This window comes from Acomys minous (assembly GCF_964271855.1).
Source record: "Acomys minous genome assembly, chromosome: 5".
Lineage (NCBI taxonomy): Eukaryota > Metazoa > Chordata > Mammalia > Rodentia > Muridae > Acomys > Acomys minous.
This window is the reverse complement of record NC_140494.1, coordinates 104015828-104041579: the sequence shown is the minus strand read 5'-3', so window position 1 is coordinate 104041579 and position 25752 is coordinate 104015828. Positions and strand designations below refer to the sequence as shown.

The following is a 25752-nucleotide window of genomic DNA, read 5'->3' as shown; positions in this document are numbered from 1 at the left end:
CCATGCTTAAGGTTTAGAACTTTGTCCTTTTGTTTTGTTTTGTTTTTCGAGGCAGGGTTTCTCTGTGTGGCCTTGGTTGTCCTGGACTTGCTTTGTAGACCAGGCTGGCCTCGAACTCACAGCGATCCGCCTGCCTCTGCCTCCCGAGTGCTGGGATTAAAGGCACGCGCCACCACGCCTGGCTCTCCTTGTCCATTTTTTATCAGTCAGTATTTAGGACAATGGGACAATGGGTTAACTTAGAACATAGATGTTCCCACGAGAGCCATTCCTCACTGCCAAAGGCCACAATCCACAGTTCTGTTGAATTCCACATCAAGTTGCTTTATTGATAGGCCTCAGAGATTAGAAGCCAATGGCCTCAAAGATCCAGGGGGTTGAGACCAAATTGACGTAGCTGCTCCTTGTACCTGGTGTGGAGTTTCAGCACAGCTGCATCCCACTGAGGCTTGACCGCTCTCAGCTTGGCCAAGAGACAGTCCAAGTTGCCCTGTGAACACCAAGCTTTCAGCTCCCAGGGAGACGGAAGGGTGAATGTTGCCTCAAGTTGCCCAGCTTGGTTAGTTATGGGTTCTTCACTATGGCTTTCTCTCCCTTCTTTCCTTCCTCCCTCCTTCCCTCCCTCCCTTCCTTCTTTTTGTAAGATATCCTTGCTTTGTAGCCCAGGCTGGCTTTGAACTCAGAATTCTCCTGCCTCAGTGTCCCAAGTGCTAGATTGCAAGCATGAACCACCATGCTTGGCTACCATTGCTCCTCTCTCTCTCTTTTTCTTCTCTTTCCTTTCTTTCTTCAATGCTCAGGATTGAACCCAAAGCCTCACCCATGCTAGGTGAGTACCCTGTCATTGAGCTGTATAGCCAGCTAGTCCTCCCTATGTTGGCTTATGATCCTTCTGCCTCAGCCTCCTGGATAGTAGAATTTCAAGCCTGTGCCACTCCTTTCCTTCCCTGCTCCTTCTTCTCCCAACTCCTCTTCCTATTGCCACCCCAAATCCTCCCCACCCACCCCCACCAGACCTTTGTGCTAGGGATTGAGCCCAGGGCCTTGCATACTAGGCTGCAGCTCTCCACTGTCCTATACCCCTAGCCCCTGATTATTCTGAGTCTAGATCTCACTGTGTAGCAGCTACATAGTACACGGTAGCCTATGTTGGCCTTGAACTTGAAATCTTCCTGCCTTAGTCACCCAAATACTGGGATTACAAGTCACCGGCTCTGTTAATGGTTGTACCTTCTATTTACATTTAGGATGTGGCATGGCTTCCTTGGGCTGTGGGTCATCACACTACTTTGGGGCACAGGTATAGAGGGCTACGGGATGCTGAGAAGATGGCCTCCAAGGAGTGGTGCTTACTTGTAAGATTTCCTCATATTTGGCCTCCATGTCTGCCACATGGGCGCGAAGCTGAGCCAGGGTTCCAGCTTGCTCTCTGAGGGCTTGCTCAGCCTCTTCCCTGGCTGTCTCAGCCTCCCTTTGGCATGTCTCTAGGGAGCAGGGCAGAAAGATAAAGAAGACAGGATAATGACATTGTGCCAAGAACAGTAACCAAAGATTCCTGAAAAGGGCACTTTGACAGAGCCCATCGCAGACTTACTGGGTCATCAACTTCCCTGAAGTCTCTATAAGGACTCACTGAGGTACAGAGGGATTGGGATGGGGAATTGGCCAAAGTCTAGTGTCTACTCTTTATTCAGAGTGGGACAAGTGTCTCTGAGTCTCCATGACTTAAATGTTTGTCTTTGTCTTGTTTAACACAGGACCTTAGCCGGTTGTGGTGGTGCACGCCTTTAATCCCAGCACTCTGGAGGGAGAGGCAGGTGGATCTCTATGAGTTTGAGTCCAGCCTGGTCTACAAATTGAGTCCAGGACAGCCAAAGATACACGCAGAGAGACCCTATCTCAAAAAACAAACAAACAAACAAACAACCCCCTCTTAAAAAAAAGGACAGGACAGGACAGGACCCTATATAGCTCAGGCTGGCCTTAAATTCTCTATGTGCCAAGGACAACACTGAACTCTAGATTGTCTTGTCTCTGCCTCCCAGGGTTGGGATTATAGACTTGTACCAACTAACATGATTCAGTTTTTTTAACCTTTATAAAGTTATTTATTTATTTTTAACTTTATATCTGGGTTTTTAAAACATACTCTCTCTCCGGGTGTGGTGGTGCACGTCTTTAATCCCACACTTGGGAAGCAGAGGCAGGTGAATCTCTGTCTGGTCTACAAAGAGAGTCCAGGACAGCCAAGGCTCTGTGTAACAGAGAAACCCTGTCTCAGAAAACAAAACAAACAAACAAACAAAATTCTGTGTGTGTGTGTGTGTCTCTCTCTCTGTGTGTGTGTGTGTGTGTGTGTGTGTGTGTGTGTGTGTGTGTGTGTGCAGGCACCTGTGGAGGCCAGAAGAGGGCACTAGACTGGACCCCTCCTGAAGCTGGAATTATAATTGTTGTGAGTTACCATGTGGGTGCTAGGTATCAAAGCCAGGCCTCAGGAAGAGCAGCCATCTTTCCTAAGCATTGAGCCTGCCCCTAGGTCCTTCTCTACCTTTAGAGGGAAAGTGATCTATGCTCCTTGAGTTTGCTGTGACCCTTCACTGTGAAAACGGATGGATGGCAAAGCATCAAATATAGGAAGTGTTCAATAAATGATGGCTTTTCATTATAAGAAGGCCAAGGTCAGAGATGAAGTCCCTGGCCTGTATAAGCAGCTCATGAATATGTATAGCCAAACCAAAGAGATTTTAGGATAAGAAAACTTTGAAGTAGGATGTGATGGCTCACATCTGTAATCCTACAACCCAGGAGACCGAGGCTGGAGGATCACTGTGAGTTCCAGGCCACCTTGGGCATTCTGAAGAATATAAAAGGCGGCGCTCAGGAGGCGACAGGAGCAATAGCTCAGCAGTTAAGAACACTGGCTGGTGCTCTTGCAGAGGACCCAAGTTTGGTTCTCAGCACCCACATGGTGGCTCAGAAACACGTGTAGCTCCAGCTCCAGAGGATCTGATGCAGTCTTCTGACCTCTGCTTTCTTATCTGATTGGTTTATTCATTGATTTAGCAAGTAGAAATTTAAGGCCTACTAAGTGCTTGACTTTGAAGATATTGAAGTAAAAAAACAAAAAGACAAAACAAAACAAAACAAAACCCCAAAAACATTTGCTGTAGTTTGGTTGTAAAAACTGGATAAACTAATAAAGAAAATATTTTGCTTAGGACAGACAGGGCAGTGAAAGGGGGTAACTACTGGACTTGGTAAGATTAGGCAAAGGGAGAAATGGCTGAGACCTAACTTTTCTTTTCTTTTCTTTTCTTTTTTTTTGGCTTTTTGAGACAGGGGTTGTTTGTGTAGCCTGGACTCACTTTATAGGGCAGGCTGGCCTCGGCCTCAAACTCACAAAGATCTGCCTGCCTCTGCCTCCCTGAGTGCTGGGAGTAAAAGTGTGTGCCACCACGCCCAGCTCACATTACTTCCTTTTCTTAGATTTATTTACTTCGTTATTTTATGTATATGAGTGCTTTGCCTGCATCTATATATGTGCACCATGTAGGTGCTGGGAAAAGAACAAGTGCTCGTAAGTGCTGGGCTAACTCCAGCCCCTAACCTAGAGGTTTGTGCCACCGAACTCTGTTCAGAGGAAGGTGACCCTAGCTAAAATTCAACCAACAGACTAGCCATGTAGAGGCGGACCTTCTGAGTCCACTCTTCCACGCCGGGCCCTGTTAATGAGCCTGGGAAAGAAAGGGTGAGGGATGAGGGACCTACCCAGCTGCTTCTGCAGACCTCTCACTTCCTCCTCCAGCTGCTTGCTTCGGCTCTCCAACTCTTCTTGCAGGGCTCTGCGCTGGCGGCTCATCTCTGAGGTAGGAGCAACAGGCAGCAAGAACCCAGGTAGGGATGGAGGCATGAAGAAAGAAAATAAAGTTTCAGCCGGGCGTGGTGGCACAAGACTTTAATCCCAGCACTCGGGAGGCAGAGGCAGGCGGATCCAAGTGAGTTCGAGGCTAGCTGGGTCTACAAAGTGAGTCCAGGACAGCCAGGGCTGTTACACAGAGAAGCCCTGTCTCAAAAACAAACAAACAAACAAACAAACAAAAATTTGGGAGGAGAGTAAACTAGACCCTCGGCCTGGCTACAGCTTAGGAGGGGAATTCTGCCTTTCTTCCCATTCCCTCCCAAAGATGAAAAAGAGAAGGGCCCTGACTGCATTTTGTTTCATGCACATACCAAACATGCACCGTTAGACAGTCTAGATGTGGTGACCCACATCGTACCAGGGATCTCTCTTTGGTTCTCAGGACCCTGCCTATGCCGGGAAGGTAGAGAGTAGGCATAGCAGTTGGGATCTCTCTTCATTCCCTTCCCAGAATTCCCTGACTCTTGGTTGTCTTCTTCCAGGCACCTGTCTCCTGCACTCCCCCCCCACTGGCCCCCCAAATCAGTCAAACATACCTGCATATACAGCCCTCCCTTCACTCTGGGCTTTTTCAAGTTCAGCTTGCAGCCCTTGTAGCCTCTGTTTCAGCCTTTCTTCAGCAGCCTTGGCCCGTTGAGCCTCCTCCCTCTGTAGAGCTGTGAATAGCATCAGAGCCATGCTCAGGTCTGGCTAAGAATCGCACAGAGTTGTCTACAACAGCCTCGGCGAACTCTGCTCAGCTCTGGGAACCTGGTGGCAGGTGTCAACCTCTTCTCCAGTGTCTCCCCGGCCTCCTCCAGACCCATAGACTTTTCATTCCTAAGGAGTCAATATTCTCTCCATGTCTGGCTATTAACAGACAATGGCTTCCCTGCGCTGTGGGTTAGCTCCATGGTAGACTACTAACCTATCATGAATGAGGTATGGTTCCATTACTAGTGCCAGGGGGAGAATAATGTCTTCATCAATCTTCACCGCCTAGCCCTTTCTCACAATCTTTGCCAACAGAGAATGGCTGGCTTGGTTTAACCCTTCACACCGTTCAAACTTCCCAGTTCTCCAAGAACCCAGAAATGCCCCCAATGTTGCCAGGTGCTGGGTGCACAATCTATGCCAACTTGGCACAAGCTAGAGTCCTCAGAGAGGAGATGAGCCTCAGCTGAGAAGACTCCTCTGTAAAAATCTGGCTGTAGGCAAGCCTCTAGGGTATGTTCTTAATTAGTGATGGATGGGGGAAGGCCCAGCCCATTGTGAGTGGTGCTATCGTGGGGCTGGTGGTCCTGGGTTCTATAAGAAAGCAGGACGAGCAAGCCAGTTAGCAGCGCTCCCTCATCACCTCCGCATCAGCTCTTGTGTCCAGGTTCCCGCCCTGTTTGAGTTCCTGTCAGCACTTCCTTCAATAATAAATAGTGCTTTGGAAGCACAAGCCAAACAAGCCATGTCCTCAGCCATGGCGTTTCGGCACAGCAATGATGACCCTGACTAGGGCATCCGCTGTCTCCCTGACGCTTCACACTTCTTACCTAAGTGGGCCTGAAGCAACTCCTTCTCAAGCAGCAGCAGCCTGTGCTTGGCCTCAGCCTCCACACCTGTCCTGGCAAGACAAGTCTTAGGTTACTCTGATCTCTTCCCTCACCCCGTCTTCCGTCTTCCTCCCACATCTGCACTGCTTCCTGTGTGATGGAGGAAGAGTCACTGAACGAAGGGCGCCTAATGGCAAAGTCTGACAAATTCACGGCCGAGTCTTCACTGCCTTGTCCATGCTGGGTGCTCAAAAGGAGGGTGACAAATATTACGAAGGCGAAGAACTAGATCGGACTCCAGGGGAAGTTTTTTTTTGGGGGTCATCCACCAGTACCCCAGCCTGGTGGAATCTGGAGACAAGGCTATAAAGAGGAGGGTGAGAAAGCTTCATGTTAGCCAAGTGCGGCGGCAATGCCTCCGATCCTAGCACTAGGAAGACTGAGGCAGGGGGATAGCTTTGAGGGCTGCCTGAGTTCCATAGTGAGCCTGTGTCAAGAAAGCCAAAGACAAACCAACACAAACCCACTCCATCTGGTTGCCCTCCGCGGACACGGACAAGCAGGAGCACCACCCTTCACCCACTTTGACTCACCAGGACTTGGATTCTTTTTCTTCTTCTGTGCCCCGGTTTTTCTCCCCTTTCCTTTGGTTTTAGGCGGCATCCTTGCTGTCCTGGTGGGGGGAAGAGCTTCTATCTGGGTCTGCATACAGACATGCTTCCCTGACTGCTAGATTGAGGCAGGAGTCTCAGGGAGGGTCAGAATTCTAGTCTCCCAGTGTATCTTAACACTTTTTGTTTTGTTTTTTGTCTTTAGAGACAGGGTTTCTCTGTATAGCCTTGGCTGTCCTGGACTCACTTTGTAGACCAGGCTGGCCTTGAACTCACAGCGATCCACCTGCCCCTGCCTCTGCCTCCCGAGTGCTGGGATTAAAGGCGTGCACCACCACGCCAGGGCCCTTATTTTACACTTTTTAGAAGCTTCTTCTTGGTCTCCTGGGAAGCATAGGCAGGCTAGGATCAGTGAGAGAGAACAGTGCGATGTGCAGCGGTCAGCCCTCTTAGGGAACCTTAGTCTTCCTCTTTCTACCTGCAGGACCAGCTCAGGCTTGTGTTTTGTCTCCCTGGGAGCGACATTCCATGGGGAGGGCAAAGAAAGACCCAAGCCGATTGAGCCTAGGGAGGAGCCTGAGTCCTCCGGGCCAATCCAGGGTGGAAAACTTCCTCCAGAGGCAGGGCCAAGAACTGGGCTGTTGGGTTTCCGGAGACCGCATGTCATCCAGGCAACTGGGAAACACAGCGTTCCTAGGCAGGTGGGAGAGCTCAGTCGGCTCATACAAAGGTCCTATAGCGAAGCTTCTCCTGTTACACCCAAATCCTAGCCCCAAAGAAGAGGTTTTGTGGCGGAATAGGTACGCTTCCTGTCTTCATAGGCACTGCCTACGGTCTGGAGACTCTCCAGTCTTAGGATATAGAAATTTACAGACTGAGAGAACAGTGTTTCACAGAAGCAGAGAAAAGGCAGGCATAGTAGCCAACCACAGGGTCCCGTGAATGCAGTGGCACTATCTTCTTTAAAACTGAATGTTTGGGATGGGTGGTGGCGGCGGCGGCGCACGCTTTTAATCCCAGCACTCAGGAGACAGAGGCAGGTTGATCGCTGTGAGTTCAAGGCCAGCCTGGTCTAAGAGTCCAGGATAGCCAAGGCTACACAGAGAAACCCTGCCTCGAAAAACCAAGCAAGCAAGCAACCAACCAACCAGAGAAACCTGAAGCTTTGCTTCAGAAAAGCTACTTTGGTGTGTGAGAGAAAGATGTTCTGGCACAGGCAGTAGAGTGTTCCACTTAAGAGAAATGAGAACAGAGAGGTGGAGCCATGGGCCTCGGGATGCTGACCGAGACAGAAGAGCGCAAATTAGGCAGAGTCATGAGTTCAGCTTCCTAACTTGACTCGGCTTGGCTTGAATTTCTTGATGTATAAATTTTGTAGTTCTTGAAAGCCCCAGACTCTAATGGTGTGTCTACAGGACTTTTTTTTTTCTCTCCCAGTCAATCTTGCCTCACTCCTATATCTTTTCTGTTTGCTTGTTTGGTTTGGTTTGGCTTGGTTTTTCATGACAGGGTTTCTCTGTGTAGCCTTGGCTGTCCTGGACTTGCTTTGTAGACCAGGCTGGACTTGAACTCACAGAGATCCGCCAGCCTCTGCCTCCCGAGTGCTGCCCTGCTGCAAGAGCTTCTTAGATGAAACTCTGCCAGGTTTTTCATATTATTTGACTGCTATTAGTATTGGGTTTCCTCCATTCTTTTAACCTATTTCTGCTCTGATTCTTAGATTGGGGTTTTGTGGAAATCTCTCTCTCTCTCTCTCTCTCTCTCTCTCTCTCTCTCTCACACACACACACACACACACACACACACACACACAAATACATGGGGGTCAAGAGAGATGGCTCAGAGGTTAAGAGCACTGTCTGCTCTCCCAGAGATCCTGAGTTCAATTCCCAGGAACCACACGGTGGCTCACAACCATCTATAGTGAGATCTGGTGCCCTCTTCTGGCCTGCAGGTGTACATGCATATAGAACACTCATATGCAAAAGTAAATAAATAAATAAATCTTTTAGCCCTGCGTAGTGGCAGACACCTTTAATCTCAGCACTCGGGAGGCAGGCAGATCTCTGTGAGTTCCAGGCCAGCCTGGTCTACAAAGTGAGTATAGGACAGCCAGGGCTGTTACACAGAGAAACCCTGTCTCAAAAACCAAAACCAAACCAAAACAAAAAAGGAATTACATATATGTGATATAGTTCTATATATGTGATATATTGGAAGTATGATTATATATAAATAATGATGGCTTTTGCTTTCCTATTTATTTTTAAAAGTTTTTTAAAAATTTTATTTTATTCACATTACATTTTGATTGTTAACCCTTCAAGGTTAATCTGCAGACAGGTGTTTAGCCCTCCCCCACCCTTAGCATAGAGTTGGTTAGGGCTCCCTCTAGTGGACTTGATTGACCTCCTGAGTCTCCTAAATTTCTTGGGCCATCCCCTTTGGGGGATGCTTTATAGCATCTTGTATATGATTTAAAAAATTGATTGTGGGCAGAGAGTATGATGGGTAGCTTGCTTGCTGCCCTCCCTCCAGCTGAGAGGGCTTTCTCTGGAACTGGGCTGTGGCTGGGCATCATAATGCCATCATACATAGACTTAAAACAGCAAGCCTTCCTATCTGTGAATTATAGGACCTACAGACTCCTTGTAGTCCCTTAAATTGTGGTTAGTTACCTAGCAACAGAAGCACATCTGAAGAAACAGACACAAGACATGGGAGTAAAAATCCTCCACCTGCATAGAGCAAGCAGAAGGTCAACACGTGTTTATTTAACCCCGGGCATTTTAGATATTTTAGGAAACATCTTTAATTTTAATTTTTACTTATGTTATACATGTGTGTGTTTGTGCATGTGAGTGCAGTGCCCAAAGAGGCTGGAAGTGAGCATTGGCATCCCTGGAGTTGGAATTACAGGGTTGTGAGCAGTTCATCAATGTGCTGCTGGGAACCAGATGAACCCTCTGCATGAGCAGTACTCTCCCCTAACTGCAGAGCCGCATCTCCAGCCTGTCATAATCGACTCTGTGATACTTAACAGCCCCTGTAACTTAGGGCTGGTGAGCCTCATGCACACTTCTGGGACGTGGAGAACATCTTTCTTCTCATTTTTCCCCCCACCACATTTTCATTTATTCTTTCTTCAGAATGTCCCCTCCCTGCCCTGGAGCGCAGTGGGCGCTCCTGCCCTCTCCTTCCCAGGAGTTCGTTCGGGACTCCTTTCCCTGAATCGCTGTCACTCATGTTGGTGCTTGGAACGACACGTTGAGAATAGAAATGACAGAACGGAAGCTATACCCCCCATGCCTGAGATGAGCATGTATTTTACAAGTATGTTCAGTCAACCGAGTCTCAGGTGCAGGATCAGGATGTGGTTTGAGGTCAAGGTGAAGTAAAAAAGCGCCATATGTCACAAGAGAACTGTTTCTAACGTAACCCAGAATAGGATGACATTATGCTCAGGAATTCACCCCCATCTCTAGAACATCTTCTGAAAACAAGCCAGATGAAAACCGCGAGGAAAAGTTTGGTTCTCCCTCCTCTCTCCATTGACTTCAGTTTAGAAGCCATGCTAGGAAAGATCATTTCATCATATTTATGTCTGTTAAATTTCTTTGGGGGTTGGGGGGCTGGGCAGTGGTGGCGCACACCTTTAATCCCAGCACTTGGGAGGCAGAGGCAGGTGGATTGCTGTGGGTTTGAGGCCAGCCTGGTCTACAGAGCGAGACCAGTACAATTCAAGGCTACACAGAGAAACCCTGTCTTGAACAAAACAAAACAAAACAAAAAAATTATGTTGGGAGCTGGAGAGGGTGGCTCAGCAGTTAAGGGCGCTTGCTGCTCTCCTAAAAGACCCACTTATGTGTACACACATAGATAGATTATTAAAATTAATCGACAAAAATCTTAAAAATTTGTATTAAATTTAGTGTGTGTGTGTGTGTGTGTGTGTGTGTGTGTGTGTACTACAGAGTACATGGGAAGGCCAGAGGACAACTTGTGGGAGTTGAGTCTCTCCTCCTTCCATGTGGATCTTGGGGATTGAACTCAGGTCATCAAGCTTGGCAGCAGGTACCGAGGCCAGCCTGGTCTACAAAGTGAGTCCAGGACAGCCAAGGCTACACAGAGAGACCCTGTCTCGGAAAAAAGAAAAAGAAAAAGAAAAAAAAAAAAGATAATTGAGCCTACAACAAACAAAACAAAGCTCCATCCAGGAGGGCTTTTGTTTGACTTTTGAGAAAGGGGCCTTCTTACCCTGATCTTGAACTCACTGTATAGATCAGGGCCTCTAACTACCTCTGTTTCTTGAGGGCTGGTTAAAGGTGTGCAGCGCCACACCCTGATCTAGACAGGAGATTTGAGGAGAGATAGAGGAGGGATGAGCACTCACTTTTATTCAAATACGGAATTGGTTATTCATATATTAAAAGAAAAATAGCCTAATCAGAGATCCAATGGCCTTGGCTACAGCAGTGGGTCTCAACCTTCCTAATGCTGTGGCTCTTTAACACAGTTCCTTGTGTTTTGGTAACCCCAACCATAAAATTATTTTTATTGCTACCTCATAATTGTAGTTTTGCTATTGTTTTGAACTCTAATGTACATGTCTGTGTTTTCTGATGGTCTTAGGTGACCCCCATGGCCCTCTTAGATCCCCAGAAGTTGAGTAAGAACCACTGGCCTATTAGGGACTGTGAGCTGGGCAGAGTGACCCAGTTGTAGAGTCGTAGCTACTCCGGAGGCTCTGCTAGGAGGACCCTTTGACCCAGATATTTAATGTCAGCATGGGGGGGGGGGGGAAGTAAGACCTGTCTTCAAAAGGAAAATGGGGGTGGGGGTGGGGGGAAGGGAGAAAAGAAAAAAGAAAGTAACAGTTGCTTATGATGAAGGGATGATAAACATTTTTTTTTTCCTGGTTGCAGATGTCTCTGACCGCACAGAAAGAAAGAATTATCATTAACTTACATAGGAGAAAGTCTGTTTGGATGCGAGAAAGTCTGTTTGGATGTGGCCAATGCATCTTATTTTTTCACTTAAAAAAAATTTTTTTTTACATGATTGGTGTGGGTTCAGTAAATATGTATGAAGCTCCAAGCCCAGGCCCTGCCTGACCTGAGGCTGTTTCTATCAGTATGTCAGCAAAGGGTCCTGTCTTCCGGGAGAGAATAGCTGGGCAGCCAAGGCCAGGGAAGCTACCACCAGGAGTGGAGAGCCTGCCTATCTCGCTGATGCCTGGAAGGGTCGAGAAGGGTGATTGCTAAGCTTGAAAGACTTGTTGGATGGGAGGAATTGGCCTGGTGAGTTTAGTGGAAGCAGGTGGGAGTGTGTGTGTGTGTGTGTGTGTGTGTGTGTGTGTGTGTGTGTGTGTGTCCTTCCCAGCAGGGAAGACAATGCTGCAAAGGCCTGGAGGTGTGTGGCTTTCAAATCTCTGAAACTAGAAAATCGTGCCCATCCTCTCTAGGCTGAATCTTGAGCTATTAAAAAAACAAAACATAGTGTGGCTTTCATCTTCTCTCTTCAATTACCTCTGGGGGAAAAGAGCTCCTAGGCCCTTGGCCACTTCACTGATGGATATGGAGAGGGAGGGAGAGGTAGGGAGAGGCAAGGAGAGGCAGGGAGAGGTAGGAAGAGGTAGGGAGAGGCAGGGATAGGTAGGAAGAGGTAGGGAGAGGCAGGGAGAGGTAGGAAGAGGTAGGGAGAGGCAGGGAGAGGGTTAGGATATCCAGCCCTCTAAAGATAAAGATGGCACTGCTGACTCCTGCCTGGGAGATGTTTTTCTTTGTTCCTTTTTTTATTTGTTTGTTTGCTTGTTTTTCAAGACAGGGTTTCTCTGTGTTAGCCTTGGCTATCTTGGACTTGCTTTGTAGACCAGGCTAGCCTCGAACTCACAGAGATCCACCAGCCTCTGCCTCCCGAGTTCTGGGGTTAAAGGTGTGCGCCACCACACCCGGCTCTGCCTGGGAGATGAACTAGGCTTTCAGTCTTTTGTTCATGGTGATAGCTCTGTTTCTCCCAGGAAATCGGCAGTCAAGGCCAATGGCAAAGCGCCATGACGGGGGCTCAGGCTTCCGGGAAATCTTCCACCTTTCCTACGGTTATGGGACAGTGGGCAGCCTCCACATGAGCCAGAAGTGAGCGTTGTGGGATAGAAATGACATTGGGATTAGATGCTGCTATGGGTGGTGCTGTGTACAAAGTGAATTCTAACAAGCACTTAACGGCTGCCATTACAGTGCAAAGAAGACTTTTGCTGGAATTTCAGAAGTTGCCTCTTCCTAATGATTCCGTGCTGGTGCTCAGTGAACTCTTTGTTGCAGGAAACAAACCAAACAGGAAACAAACAGAAATATGCCTGCTACAGCATAAACAAAATGTTGCTGTGTAATCCCAACGCTTTCTATGTAGACTTTGCTGACGATAACACAAACTAGAAATATTTATTTATTGGTTTTTCGAGGTAGGGTTAGGGTGTAGCCTTGGCTATCTTGGTCTCACTTTGTAGACCAGGCCAGCCTTGAACCCACAGAGATCCACCAGCCTCTGTCTTCCAAGTGCTGGGATCAAAGGCATGGTGCCAACACTGCCCAATTAGCCTGATTTTTGAAGAATGATTTTTTTTTTTCAAGACAGGGTTTCTCTGTGTAGCATTGGCTGTCCTGGACTCATTTAGTAGACCAGGCTGGCCTCGAACTCACAGCGATTTGCCTGCCTCTGCCTCCCGAGTGCTGGGATTAAAGGCGTGCGCCACCAGTGCCTGGCTCTTGAAGAATGACTTGCATCTTAGAAGCATACTCCAGGCAGAGGGAATACCCTCAGCAATGGGGATGAAAACGGGCCTGTTTTATTTTGTGACTTGGTAAGCTACCCACCATAGGGATCTATGTATCATGGAGTCATTTACAACTAGGAGCAAGATTGTCACTGTGTATTTTATTACAGATGCAACACTGGGGAGAATTTAAAAGTTCAGTTCATGTGTGTGCTTCTCTCCGGCGACACTTTAGGAACTGTATGGTGACAGGATGAACTGACAGTGTCCGTGAGAAAGGTGTCAATATCCCACGGGGGTCAGAAGGAAGGCCTGCAGCCAGGGAGGTGGCACAGGCCTTAGAAAGTTTCACAGTAATTTTAGAATGTTGCTTAGATTTTTCTTTGCTAAATTACTATTTTTTTTTTTCTTTCTAGGTAGAAAATGATAAAAGGCTGGGTGCGCACGCCTTTAGTCTCAGCAATTGGGAGGCAGAGGCAGGAGGATCTTTGTGATTTTGAGGCCAGCCTGGTCTACAAAGAGAGTCCAGGACAGCCAAGGCTACACAGAGAAACCCTGTCTCAAAACAACAACCCCCAAAGCCATCAGCACCAACAAAACCAAAACAAAGAAACTGATAAAAGGGCAAGTCTACTGACAGGAAATGGTAATAAAGATTCAGAAATGTTGTAGAGGACCAGTTTGCAAACCAAAGTTGTGAGACTGAAGAGCTCTGGAGTTCAGAGACATTTCCTCGCTTGAGCTACCGGATAAACTCAACAACCTACCAGCCACGGCCTTGGTGGCCGAGCCAAGAGACAGAGATAGCGCAGAACTTAGTACTTTAATGGCACTATGGGGCTTTGGAGCTAATTTTTTTTTTTTATTAGCAAATCAAGGCAGGGCACTTCCTCCTTTGGAAAAGAAGTCCCTATTTTCAAAGTTCTTCAGATGATGCTTGAAGATAAGGAAGTGGAGGCGACTGGGAGCTGAATTTCTGTTCCCTGTGTGCAAGTGGCCAGCGCTCACAGCTGTCTCACAGCTTCTGTGGGCGGGGCCTCTGCTGGCAGTGCATTCCGCTGAGCAATAGAATCTTTAAAATACATATTCAGTCAGTTCTCAGAAAAGGAACTGCTCTTCAGAGAAAAAAAAAAAAAAAGGAGAGGCACTTGAGACTCGACTCCCCAAACCTTAAGCCTTTCAAGGGGCCTAATCAGGCTGCAAAAGTTGTAGCAGCCTTCTTCCCATTCTCTGCCAGTTATAAACACCAAGGAGATCTGTGTGTGTGTGTTTGTGTTTTCCCTTGAGACAGGATTTCTCTGTGTAGCCCCGGCTGTCTTGAACTAGCTGGAGCAGGCTGGCTTGAACTCACAGAGATTCTCCTGCCTCTGCGTCCCAAGTGCTGGGATTAAAAGGCATGTACTGCCGGGGCGCAGTGGTGCAAGCCTACAATCCCAGCACTCAGGAGGCAGAGGCAGGTGGATCACTTGGTCTACAAAGCAAGTCCAGGACAGCCAAGATAACATAGTGAAACCCCGTCTTAAAAAAAAAAAAAAAGGCATGTACTAACACGCTTGGGCCAAGGAAAAATTTAATCTCAGCACTCGGGGCTAGGTAGAAGCATGTGAGTCTGCATGAGTTCAAAGCCACCTATGCTGGTCTACATAGCAAATTCCAAGGCAGCCAGGGCTACGTGGTGAAACATGACCCTGGTGTAGGGGGATAGCTCAAGGTGGAGTGTTTGGCTAGCATGTGTGAGGTCGCAGGTTCAATTCCAAGCACCACAAAAATAAAAACCTTGGCATTCTCCGTTTTCCCACAGTATGAAGCAGATAACTCGAAGCTCAACTTCCACATTTGTCGGGAAGACTCCTTCCACCCCTACCTGTCTTGATTTGTTTTGTTTTTCAAGACAGCGTTTCTCTGCGTAGCCTTAGCTGTCCTGGACTCGCTTTGGAAACTGAGGCTGGCCTCGAACTCACAGCGCACCCCTACCTGTCTTAATCCGAGCATAGCAACGACTCACTCCCTGAGGCAACAACAAGCCGAGTCTCCACAAAGAACATGGGCCGCAGGGCTTCTGTCTAGTGCGCAGGTTCTACCTTGGACCCCACCTCTTTCGTTCCATCCCTCCCTTCTCCAGCAGAGGGCGCAGGCACCCAGTTTCCTCTTGGGGCTCCGCCCCGGGTGGCCACGCCCCATCCCCGAGGGTCGGGGCGGGAGCAGTGGGCGCGGAAACGTGCTGGAGGCTTTCCGGGAGCGGCTGGGCACGCGGGTGCTCGCGAGCTCGGGCGCGAGCGAGTTTGGGGGGGAGGCGAGGAGGGGTGCTCGCCGCGGAGTCCCGTGCTTGCCGGTCTCCGGCGCGCGCGCCCGCGCTCGCGCCCGCGCAGGGGCGCGCCTCAGGCCGGGCGCCTCCCTCTCACTCCCTCGGCTGAGAGCGCCCGGCGGTGGCTGCCGGAGAGGCCCCTCCTTCTCGGCCCGCTCCTTTTCCCCAGCTCGCGGCCGAGCGGGCTCCCGACCCTCCGCTGGCCATGGCCGGCAACGTGAAGAAGAGCTCGGGCGCAGGCGGCGGTGGCTCTGGGGGCTCGGGCGCGGGCGGCCTGATCGGGCTCATGAAGGACGCCTTCCAGCCGCACCACCACCACCACCACCACCTCAGCCCGCACCCTCCCGGCACGGTGGACAAGAAGATGGTGGAGAAGTGCTGGAAGCTCATGGACAAGGTGAGCGGCCTGCGGGCGGGCGCGCGCGGCGCCGGGTGGGCGTGGGCGGTAGGGGAGGGGGGGAGAGGGAGGGAGGGAAGGTTGCCGTTGGCAGTTGGGAACGTTGAGGTGTGGGGGAGCCAGACAAAGATGGGGTGGGGGCTGGGGGGAGGGCTGGTCACCGCGCCACCCGGGCGGAAGTGCGATGGGGGTGCGGAGCTTGGGGATGTGATGTGGGTCGCCGAGTGGGCCCCGGGAGGTGGGCCTGAGGGATGTGTGTTGGTCTGCCGGCCAGGGCTCCAGGTTGGAAGAGGAGTCGCCCTAAGTGAGGGACCTGGGGTCAGGAGGCGGCGGGCGGGACTGACTGCGGTCTGGGTGAGCTTATAGTTTTTTCTCATTAAGATGTAAAGCGAAGATCAAAGAAAAGAGGTGGGTTAAATGGGGGCAGGGAAGGATGGCTTAAGGTTTTTTTTTTTTTTTGTCTTGCAAAGTGTTGTATGTAATCCATTGCTGCTGCTGAGATAGACACTGGTCAAACCACAAGTTCTGGTTAGAACCATTATGTTTCGAAAGGTGGACTGACCGAGCGTACGAAATTGCAGTCTGACTTGTAGAGAACTTCCTCCCTGTGCTCTGTGCTTTAACTGGGCTGTGGTGGTTGGTTTCTGTAACGGGCCTCTCTGCCTGTTATTTCAGGACCCCTTTGATAACCATTTTAAAATCAGGTGCGGGGCTAGGGCTGCCGTTTTACGTTTAGCCCTTTAAGTCTGTCGTTGGAGAGAATCTTACTTCCTTCTAGTTGTGTCTGTATAATGTAGTCTTATTGGCTCAAGTACTTAAACGTGGAGACACAATCTCTTAACATTTTGTTAGAATTCAGTGCTCTGTTTCCTTGATTCTTACCATAGTCATTAATTTTTCAAAATTCTTACTGCAGATCAATGTGATTAGGAGCATCTGGCATGTAAGTGAGTGGTGTTATTTCCTCCAGGGTAAATTTGGTTTTCTTTGGTTCCTCTCTGGGCCCAGGTTCCTCTTCTGTAAAGTTCTCCATGGGTTGTTTTGGACTAGAAACAGCCAATAAAATTATTAAGAAGCATTTGGCTAATGTAACTGCTATATAAATGCTTAACAAGTCCTATGTGAGAATTAACACTCTTGCGCTGCATACCAGTGGTTTCAGAGCCACTTTTCCAGGCCTAATTTTTCCCAACATTAAGTAATTTGAATTGTTGGGAGCCCCCTCCCTGGTCTCGATTGGTATTGTAATTAATGACATAAGTATGTTGATTGTGTGTGTGTGTGTTTTGCGGAAATTTAAAAACCACCACAAAGATGTGCTGATATCTTGTTTGTTTCTTTTTCTTTTTTTAAAATTTATTTTATTAATTTCGTTTGTGGGTGTTCTGTGTGCATGTATGGCTGTGCACCACATGCATGCAGTACCCTGGAGTTAAGATGTTGGCTCCCCTGGACCTGGAGTTATGGATTGTTGTAAGCCACACCTGGGTCTTATGCATGAACAGTGCTGTTAACCACTGTACCATCTCTCCAGCCCCAATATAGACTAAGCTGCCCGGAGATCCTGGGGAATGAACCCTTGTTTGTTTTTTGGGACAAGCTTTCACATTGTATCTCAGGCCAGTCTGGAACTCGCAGCAATCTTTCTGCCTCAGCCTAGATTCTAGATCCATGTATTGACATCTTAAAAAATACCGAATGTCTTTACAATCTGAAGTTTGTAGGTGTACATTTTGGGAGCTTAACTGTTGGACTTCTGGTTTAGAAACAGTTTCATTTCCAGTTAGTTTCCCATGTAGGACATGGAGTGGGTTCACTGTATCAGAGTGATCCTGATTAGTGACTTCCTTAAAACACTGAACTTTAAAATGGTGTTTCTGCTAGTGATAGATTATAGCTGGTCCTGTTCTCCATGCTAGCCCAAATGAACCCTCCCTTGCTTTCATCACTTGAGAGTGTTGACTTCTGAATTTTTCTAGAGATGTTTAATCACTTACGGTCTCAAAGTTTTGGTTGAAACTGTGTTTAGCTTTTTGGTATTTTCCGGGACCGTAGGCGTCTAGCTTTTCTATTCTAGTCTGGAAGGCAAGGGGTTTTGTTCTTTACTGCTTGTCTCTGAGGATGGTCTCAGCCATGTGTCCCATAACACTCACTGTGCTGATATGAAAGCTTAGTCCTTTCTTACGCTAGGCCCACAGGTTTGTACCACTTTTCAGACTTCCAGATTGTCTTAATACTTCGTATTATTACTTAATACTTACCTAATGCTTGCTAGGTCGAAACATCTTCACCCTTGGAGTTTTGCCATCTTGCTCCCCCCCCCCCCCCCCCCAGCTTTAAAGTCTTAATGGGGTCACTGTATTCTTTTTGCTTCATGCGTTTGAGTGTTTTCCTTGCTTGTATCTATATGCATCCCTGCCCGCTGCCTATGAGAGGGCCAGGAGGAGTCTGAGTCCCCAGGAACTGGAGTAACAGACTATTGTGAACTTCTGTGCAGGTTGTGGGAATTGAACCCTGGTCTTGTGCCAAGAGCAGTAAGTGCTCTCAACCGCTGAGCCATCTCTCCAGCTCCTTACTGCATCTTTGTGATATATGGAATTATGTAGTGAGTCCTGAGTTGTCATTTTGTTCTTGTAAGGGTTAGATGTATGTTACTGCATCCTGCTACTAGTCGGTTGAATGAGTTATCGCTGGAGACTGGAGGTCTGCTTCTTTCCTTGTTTTTGGATGCCTGCAGCTGATGTAAGCTGTGGCCTTTGCTCAACATGGGCCTAGTTTGCTTAGTCGAGTGGTACTTAAACTTGTTGGGGGGAAAATGCTTGTATTAGAACAGCCCTTAAACAAAAATGGACATGACCAACTTTTTTGGTTGTTAGTCCTGCCCCCTGCTTTACCAGGATATTGTAATAAATGCTTGCAGAATTATTTCTCTATAAAGAAATTGGCTAGTACACTAAAGACTAGGCAGGGAAGAGAGGATGGAAAGAAAACTCACATGTAAATTTTGCCAAGACATTTAATGTAGTGAGATGTAAAATGTCATTGTAAAGTATAGCAGACTGGCAGACATTCCCAGGAAAGGGAAGGATAGTCAATACTTTGGTCTTGCTGGTTAACATGCTTAATCCTATTTTGATGTTTTAAAACAAAAAAAAATGATTGTTGGCTTGCAGACATTCTTGGCATATGCAGTCTTGCAGGCTTTAACCTTCCCCCTCTGTAGTGGTAGGATTGGTGGGACCTTAGGTGTCGCTGTAGCCCAGGCTGCCTGAGCTAAGAGCAGTCCTCCTGGATTACAAGCAGCAACCACCACACATCGCTTTCTGTTTTGTTTTGTTTTTTAAAGATTTATTTATTATGTATACAATGTTGTGTTCACATGTAACACCTGTACATCAGAAGAGGGCACCAGATCTCATTATAGATGGTTGTGAGCCACCATGTGGTTGCTGGGAATTGAACTCAGGACCTTAGGAAGAGCAGCCAGTGCTCTTAACCTGTGAGCCATCTCTTCAGCCCCAGCTTTCTGTTTTTTAATTTAAAAGAAGTTTTTTTTAAAAAAAGGATTATCTTGGGGCAGTGAGATGGTTTAGCAGGTAAAGATACTTACTGCTAAGTTAGTGTGAGCCTCAGGACACACAAAGTGGAAGGAGAAAACCAGGCCCTGCAAGTTGTCCTCTGAACACAATGCGCGCGCCGCACACACACACACACACACACACACACACACACACACACACGAAATAGGTGCAGATCTTTCCTTGGCTCTACCTGCTCCCCACTCCCAAAAGAGCATTGGGTAAATTAGTATACTTTGGAAGTAAGATGTCTTCGTCTTCAGCATGTCCTGTTGGACTGACTGCTTTTTCCTCCTTCCTTCTCCCTTGACTCCTTCTGTTAGATTTGTCTGCTGAGTTTCAGGCAGGTGGTAGGTGTTAAGTTCACACACTCCAGGAGACTGGAAATGATAAGTGACTGCTAAAGTATGTCTAGAGTGACCTGGAGTCTCTTAGAGACGTATTTGTTCTGGGTTTATCTTAACCTCTGATGCTTGTGCCCCTATTTATTTTTCTTTTTTAGATGAGGTCTCATTGACCAGGAACTCACATGAAGCGCCTTATCTCTGTTTGCCATGTGCTGGAATTAAAGGCGTCCCACCACACCTGGCCTTTTGTTGTTATTTTTTCTCTTGAGCCCTACTATAGTTTTTGTTTGTTTGTATACTAGATTGGCCTCCAACTTTCTGTAGTCCTCTTGCCTCAGCCTCCTTACTGCTGGGGTTATAACCAAAGGCCACCATGTTAGACAGCCTCTGAAGCTTGTAAACTCCATATAGAAAGCATTTGCAAGCTATGTAAGCTACCCGTCTGTTACACTGCTCAGGGGATCCTGTATAGTAATGGTAGTGTATAGGTAGTTGCTTGTATGTCCCAAAGGAACTAACTGAAAAGAAAAAGTCTGCGGATGGGAATTAGTTTACTTGTTTTTGTTTTGTTGTGGAATAATTTATTTTAGCCACAATAAATTTATTTCTTACCATAGCTCTTTATTGGTATCATCCTTGTTTTATAGGTAAAAGTAGTTAGGGTCAGAGGTTAAGTAATTTCCTGACTTGGAGTCCAGCATTAACCTACTTCCTAAGGCATCATAAGTTCTTCTTCCTTCTCAGGTGCACATTCAGATCTTGGTCACAGAGGCCGCCTATAGTGGGGCTAAAATGACATTGTCAGTCACAGAGCAATAGATTGTGCTGGTCTCAAAAGATACAAATGGATCAATTACTAAACGTCATAGAACAACACAACTGCTGTCCTATTTGATGTGCTGATACACTCCCCTTTGTGAGGCCAGTCACAGAATTATGGCACATGTGGTCCCTACATTGCATAATACTTGGTAATGATGACGGGTGACTGTTACTGGTTTATGTATAACGTTTACTAGACTACAGTTTTTATCATTTTAGCGTATGTGTTCCTTCCAGTGAGAAGTTAACAGTGAAACAACGTGCAGTGTTAAAGTGGAAGCAGCCTTGTCGATGCCGTGTTTACAGCAGCACTTACTGTAATCAGGAGTAAGCATCTGACTAATTATACTCTCCAGGTTTGTGTGAGTGCAGTCTAATGTTCAGACAGCAATAAGACCCTCGAGATGCCTTTGTAACAATCATGATTGTATTTAGAGAGAGACCTGTGTAGGTTCTCAGTGGGCACTCCCAGCCTGGCCCTCATCCTGTGAAGCCATCATTCCCTCAAATGATAGTAAGGCAGTGTTTAACAAGTACCCCTCAGTGAAATAATTGTTAGCTACTCCTCTCCAAGACAGTCTGATTAGATAGCTTTGGCTGGTATGGAACTCTGGACCTCACTGTAGTTCAGGCTGGCCTTGAACTTTCAGCCCTTTTACCTTAGCCTCCCCAAGTGCTGGGGCTACAGACATGTGCTACCATGCCTGGCTATTTTTAATTTGGGGTTAGTGGTTCTTCAAATTATGTGTGTTGGTTACTTTGTGTGGTGAACATGGATGAGTGTACACATTATTTTCCCATTACACTTAATTAATGTTGTCCATGTTGGCATTTACCATTCCCAGGTAGGGGACGAGATGAGACAAGGACTCGCTGTGCTGCCCAGGCTGGTTTAGAAATCAGAGTGATCTTTTGCCTCAGACCACCTCCTGCCCCTCACCAGGTGTACACAACCCCACCTAGCACTTTTTACCTTTTTTTTTTTTTTTTTTTTTTTTTTTGGTGTTTTGACATAGGGTTTCTCTGTGTTTCCTTGGCTATTCGGGACTCACTTTATAGACTAGGCTGGCCTCAAACTCACATCAATCCAATCTGCCTGCCTCTGCCTCTGGGATTAGAGGCGTGTACCACCATACCCCGCTACTTTTTACCATTTTTAATTTTACTTTTTTTGAGACATGGTGTCTTTGTGTAGCCAGGTGCAGTGGCATATGCCTGTAATCCCAGCACTCAGAAATGCAGAGGCAGGCAGATCTCTGTGAGTTCAAGGCCCACCTGGTCTACAAAGCAAGTTCAGGATAGCCAAGGCTACACAGAGAAACCATGTCTCGAAAAAAAAAAAATGAGTAAATGATGGCATAAACCAGGCCTGGTGGCCCATGCCTGTAATCCCAGCACTCTGGGAGACAGAGGCAGGTGAATCTCTGTAAGCCAGCCTGGTCTACAAAGTGTTTAGCCAAGGCAACACAGAGAAACTCTGTCTCAACAAACAAAAAACAAAAAACAACAACAAAAAAAATTTAAAAGTAGGCTTAAGTTAAGGCTAAACTTTTTGATGGCTCTTAGTATAGGAAAATTTGTTTTTAATAGGTTGTTAGCTGGCAGTGTACATATAATAAACTGATAAATCATGATCAAATTGGTCCTCAGTCTCCGCCCTTAGTAGCATTCATACTGTATTCAAATATATACAATACTGTGAAAAAAAATACTTCCTTAATGATTAACCTGGAACATTGAAAGAAAAGCAGATTGAGTTTTAGTTTGAAAACAGAGCCTAAATTTTAATCACAGATTCTAAAGTTGTTAATTGTGATGTACATTAGGTTTGTTACCAGGGGGATTGTAACAAGCAAGTCATTGTGAAGTGTTTTCATGATTAGCACATTTTGTGCTGGAAGGAAATAGGTGGGAGTAGTCAGCAAGGAGCACTGGAAGGCAGCCTCGAGCTGTCCCCCACACTGCTCCTTCCTACAGCAGCGTCCAAAAGGGGAAAGGGGTCTAATAATGGCATTTGTGCTACATACCTCTGGGGAACCCAGGCACTGGTGAGAACAGCCGCAGAAGTAAACAGTGGTGGGCTGGGGCTGTAGCTCAGTGGCACTGTGCTCGCTCAGCATGCTCAGAGTCTTGGGGTCCACCAGGGACTAGGGTGCTGGGGTGGGGACAGGACATGACAACACTGATGACACAGGGACTCAATAGTGACTCTGGATCTTCTTTCTCTGTAGCTTTTAGAGTGGCATGTTGGGTAAGAAGCACTTGAGTCTGAGCCACAGGATCTGAACTGTGACTGCTTGCTCCCTTCCCTCTGGCTTAGGTCTGCATGGAAGGCAAGTTTTTTGGTTTTTTTTGTTTTGTTTTTTGTTTTTTTTTTTTTGAGACAGGGTTTCTCTGTGTAGCCCTGGCTGCCTTGGAACTCTCTTTGCAGACAGGCTGGCCTTAAACTCACAGTGATCCTCCTGCCTCTGCCTCTTGGGTGCTGGGATTAAAGGGGTGTGCTACCATGCCCACTGGAAGGCGACTTTAAACAAGGCTAATTCTTTGGTCCTCCATTGGATAGGATTGGGTCCAAACTTCTCCAATTTGTTTTGTTTGGGATAGGACCTTGCTGTGTAGCCCAGGCTGGCCTCAGACTTTGAGCAATCCTCCTACTTAGCCTCTCAAGCATTCGGTCATAGGCGTGGAGGTACCATCTCAGGACTACTTTCTTCTTTAAATCTGTTTTGAATAGCACTTTGGTTCTGTAGCACCTTTTTGAGAAAAAGAAAAATGTAGCCGGGCGTGGTGGTACATGCCTGTAATCACAGCACTTGGGAGGCAGAGGCAGGTGGATTGTTGTGAGTTTGAGGCTAGCTTGGTCTACAAAGTGAGTCCAGGACAGCCAGAAACCTTGTCTTGAAACTGCCTTCCCACCCCCCACCCCCGCCAAAGAAAAGAAATAAGAGGAAAAACACAACTAATGAATCATAAAATGTGTAGAACAAAACACAGAGCTCTTCATTATTCCCATGCCCTCTCCTGAAGGACTGAGGGTCCATTCCTCCTCCCCATGTCCTGTGTCCTAAGTGGCTCTAAGAACTTTGATGGAGAGCATCATCTTTGAGACGTTTGCTGCATTACTGACTAGTGGATTGTTAAAGTTTTTAGCATTTGCTCCCTTTTGCTTTTCTTCACTTCTGGTACTGGAGATGAAACTCAAAGCCTTGAGAATACTGTGTAAATGCTGTCTAGCTGAACATTTACTCCAGACCAACAGTGACACAACCAAGGATCAGTAACTAATCATTCTTTTTATCTTGGAGTATTTTATAATTTCACATCTCTTTATAACTCAAGACATCTCAAAATACTCTACATAATAGCTTAATGTGCATTAAGAAAAGTTTACAGACTGGAGAGATGGCTCAGAGGTTAAGAGGACTGGCTGTTCTTCCAAAGGTCCTGAGGTCAGTTCCAGCAACCACATGGTGGCTCACAACCATTTATAATGAGATCTGCTGCCCTCTTCTGGCATGCAGGTGTACATGCAGGCACAACATTGTATACACAATAAATAAACAAATCTTTAAAAAAGAAAGAACATTTTACATGTCACTGAATGTGTGTGAGCATGTGCAGGCTTGTGTGCTTGCAGGCCAGAGGACAGCCCAGGGTGTCATTCATTCCTTGGACACCTTCCACTTTTCCTTTGATTCTGGAATTGGCCAAGTAGGCTAGGCTAGCTACATTATGCAATCCCAGCTAGCTCCAAGTGTCTGCCTGTTTCTGCCTCCCCAGTGATTACGCCTGTTTTTGTTGTTGATTGATGCTTTCATGTGGATTTGGGTAGGTTGAATTCCAGTCTTCATGCTTGCAAGGTAAGCACTTTACCAACTGAGGTATTTTCTCCAGCTCCTTTCCTTTTCAAGTGGCTCTTGAACTGGTGAGCTAGTAATCTTCAAAGTTTAGCAGTTTAGACCACCTAGGGTTGGGGGCTTGTTAAATGAAAGAATCTGGTAGGCCTGCAGTGGGGCCTGCAGCTCTGCATTGCTGACCATCATCCACTGTGGTCTAGGGAGCATACTTGATGTAGCAAGGCTCCATACCACAGTTGCTTTTATCTAGAAAAACTTGAATTTAATTTTCTGTTAAAGACATGCTAGTATGGTATCTTAAATTATGAAAGTAATACATACTTAAAATATACTTTTTGTAAAAAGAAACAGTGGGACACCCCCCCCCCCAAAAAAAAATCCCAAGCTTTCTCTGTGTAGCCTTGGCTGTCCTAGAACTTGCTTTGTAGACCAGGCTGGCCTTGAACTCCTAAAGGTCCACCTGCCTTTGCTTTCCAGGTGCTGGGATTAAAGTCCTATGCCACCACTGTCTGGCTGAAACAGTGGGATTTTTAAAGAATCCTTTTTCTTTTACAAATTTGTTACACTTACAAGGTTTTCCGTATTGTTTTGACATAGGGCCTCACTTTTGGACTGGCCTTAAACTACTGACTTTTTTTTTTTTTTCCTTCCTAGATACTGGGCTTAGAAGTGTAAGCTACCATTTCCTGGTCTAATTTCCAAGTTTTTTTTTTTCTTTTAAACTTTACTTTTGTAATTTAATGTGTGTGTGTTAGTATGAGTACATGCTTGTTTGTGTGTGTGTTGTGTGTGCATGTGTTCTTGTGTACACATGAAACCCAGAAGAGGACAATTGGATTTCCTGGAGCTGAAGTTACAGGTGGTTCTTAGCTGCCTCCTTTGGTGCTGGGAAACATTTTGGCTTTTCTGCAAGAGCAGTGCGTGTATTAATGGCTAGCATCATTTATCTTGGGTTGGCTTAGAACCCATTATGCAAACCAAGGCTGATCTCCTACCTCTGCCTCCAAGTGTTGATTAAAACCACACACTACAATGCACAGCTTCCAAGTATTTCTTTAGGAATGTTCTTAGAAAAAAACTGTCTGAGTTAACAGCCCGGCTCTGTGATGTGTTTTAAGTCTCTCTTAGAGATCTTGAGCCAGACCTCTCCTTACTCCCTAAGGAGACAAGAGGTTTGGCAGTGGGACTCCTTTAATGTCTTAAGCCGAAGTTGCATTGTGGTGGCACCCAAAAGTTTTTGTTATTTAATCTCTCATTCAGGTTAGCATTTGGTTTGAAAGTTACACTGATTAATTCTGGACAGTTATGTTTTTCCCTTTAAAAATAGAGTATGTGTAAAAACTTACCCATAAAGTATGGTTAAGTTGTCAGAACATGTCATTTTATATTGAATGTATTTTTCTTTTTAGCTGATGTGATAAATGAAAGTGAAGAGATTGGTAGTGAATTGTAAGTGGCACTGTATTTGCAATGTGCTGTTGGGTAGCATTTGATAAAAATAATATAATTACAATTCTAGAGTCTGAATGGGGTTTTGATAAATCAGTGTTGGAGAATAGTAGCTAGAAAAAAGGCTTTTTTCTCTTGGGCCCTAAATTATTGAGCAATAGTAGGTTTCTGT

At 46.6% G+C, this 25752-nt stretch overlaps 2 protein-coding genes across 8 annotated transcripts in view; one reads left to right on the top strand and one right to left on the bottom strand.

Moving 5' to 3' along the window:
* Positions 1-184: 184 nt before the first annotated feature.
* Positions 185-6590, bottom strand: DRC12 (dynein regulatory complex subunit 12 homolog). Of its 6 annotated transcripts, none has more exons than XM_084781873.1 (7): positions 6532-6590; positions 6036-6115; positions 5443-5508; positions 4456-4575; positions 3787-3861; positions 1354-1484; positions 185-490 (listed from the first exon to the last, which is right to left on the bottom strand). In XM_084781873.1, the coding sequence occupies exons 1-7, from the start codon at positions 6576-6578 to the stop codon at positions 362-364; spliced, it is 648 nt and encodes a 215-aa protein (XP_084637999.1). In that variant the 5' UTR covers positions 6579-6590; the 3' UTR covers positions 185-361. The 6 variants fall into 6 exon arrangements, with proteins under 6 accessions (XP_084637999.1, XP_084638001.1, XP_084638002.1 ...); XM_084781871.1 differs by having other exon boundaries at positions 195-490; positions 3769-3861; XM_084781874.1 differs by having other exon boundaries at positions 196-490; positions 3769-3861; positions 6411-6555.
* An 8503-nt stretch (positions 6591-15093) lies between these two features.
* Positions 15094-25752, top strand: part of CBL (Cbl proto-oncogene) — an 84105-nt gene continuing 73446 nt past the window's right edge. Inside the window, exon 1 of one of the 2 annotated variants that reach the window (XM_084783597.1) lies at positions 15094-15527. In XM_084783597.1, the coding sequence (XP_084639723.1) occupies positions 15336-15527 (192 nt within the window). In that variant the 5' untranslated portion in view covers positions 15094-15335. Of the gene's footprint in view, positions 15528-19379; positions 20602-25752 lie in introns of those variants that run through there. The other variant, XM_084783598.1, reaches the window with a different exon arrangement.

Bases quoted from the DNA above. Each gene is read 5' to 3' on its own strand.
- DRC12 (XM_084781871.1), bottom strand. From the start codon at position 6,578: ATGTCGCTCCCAGGGAGACAAAACACAAGCCTGAGCTGGTCCTGCAG. The intron at 6,116-6,531 runs GTAGAAAGAGGA...TCCCCCCACCAG, and splicing joins AGCCTGAGCTGGTCCTGCAG to GACAGCAAGGATGCCGCCTA. The intron at 491-1,353 runs GTAAGCACCACT...TGGTGTTCACAG, and splicing joins AATATGAGGAAATCTTACAA to GGCAACTTGGACTGTCTCTT.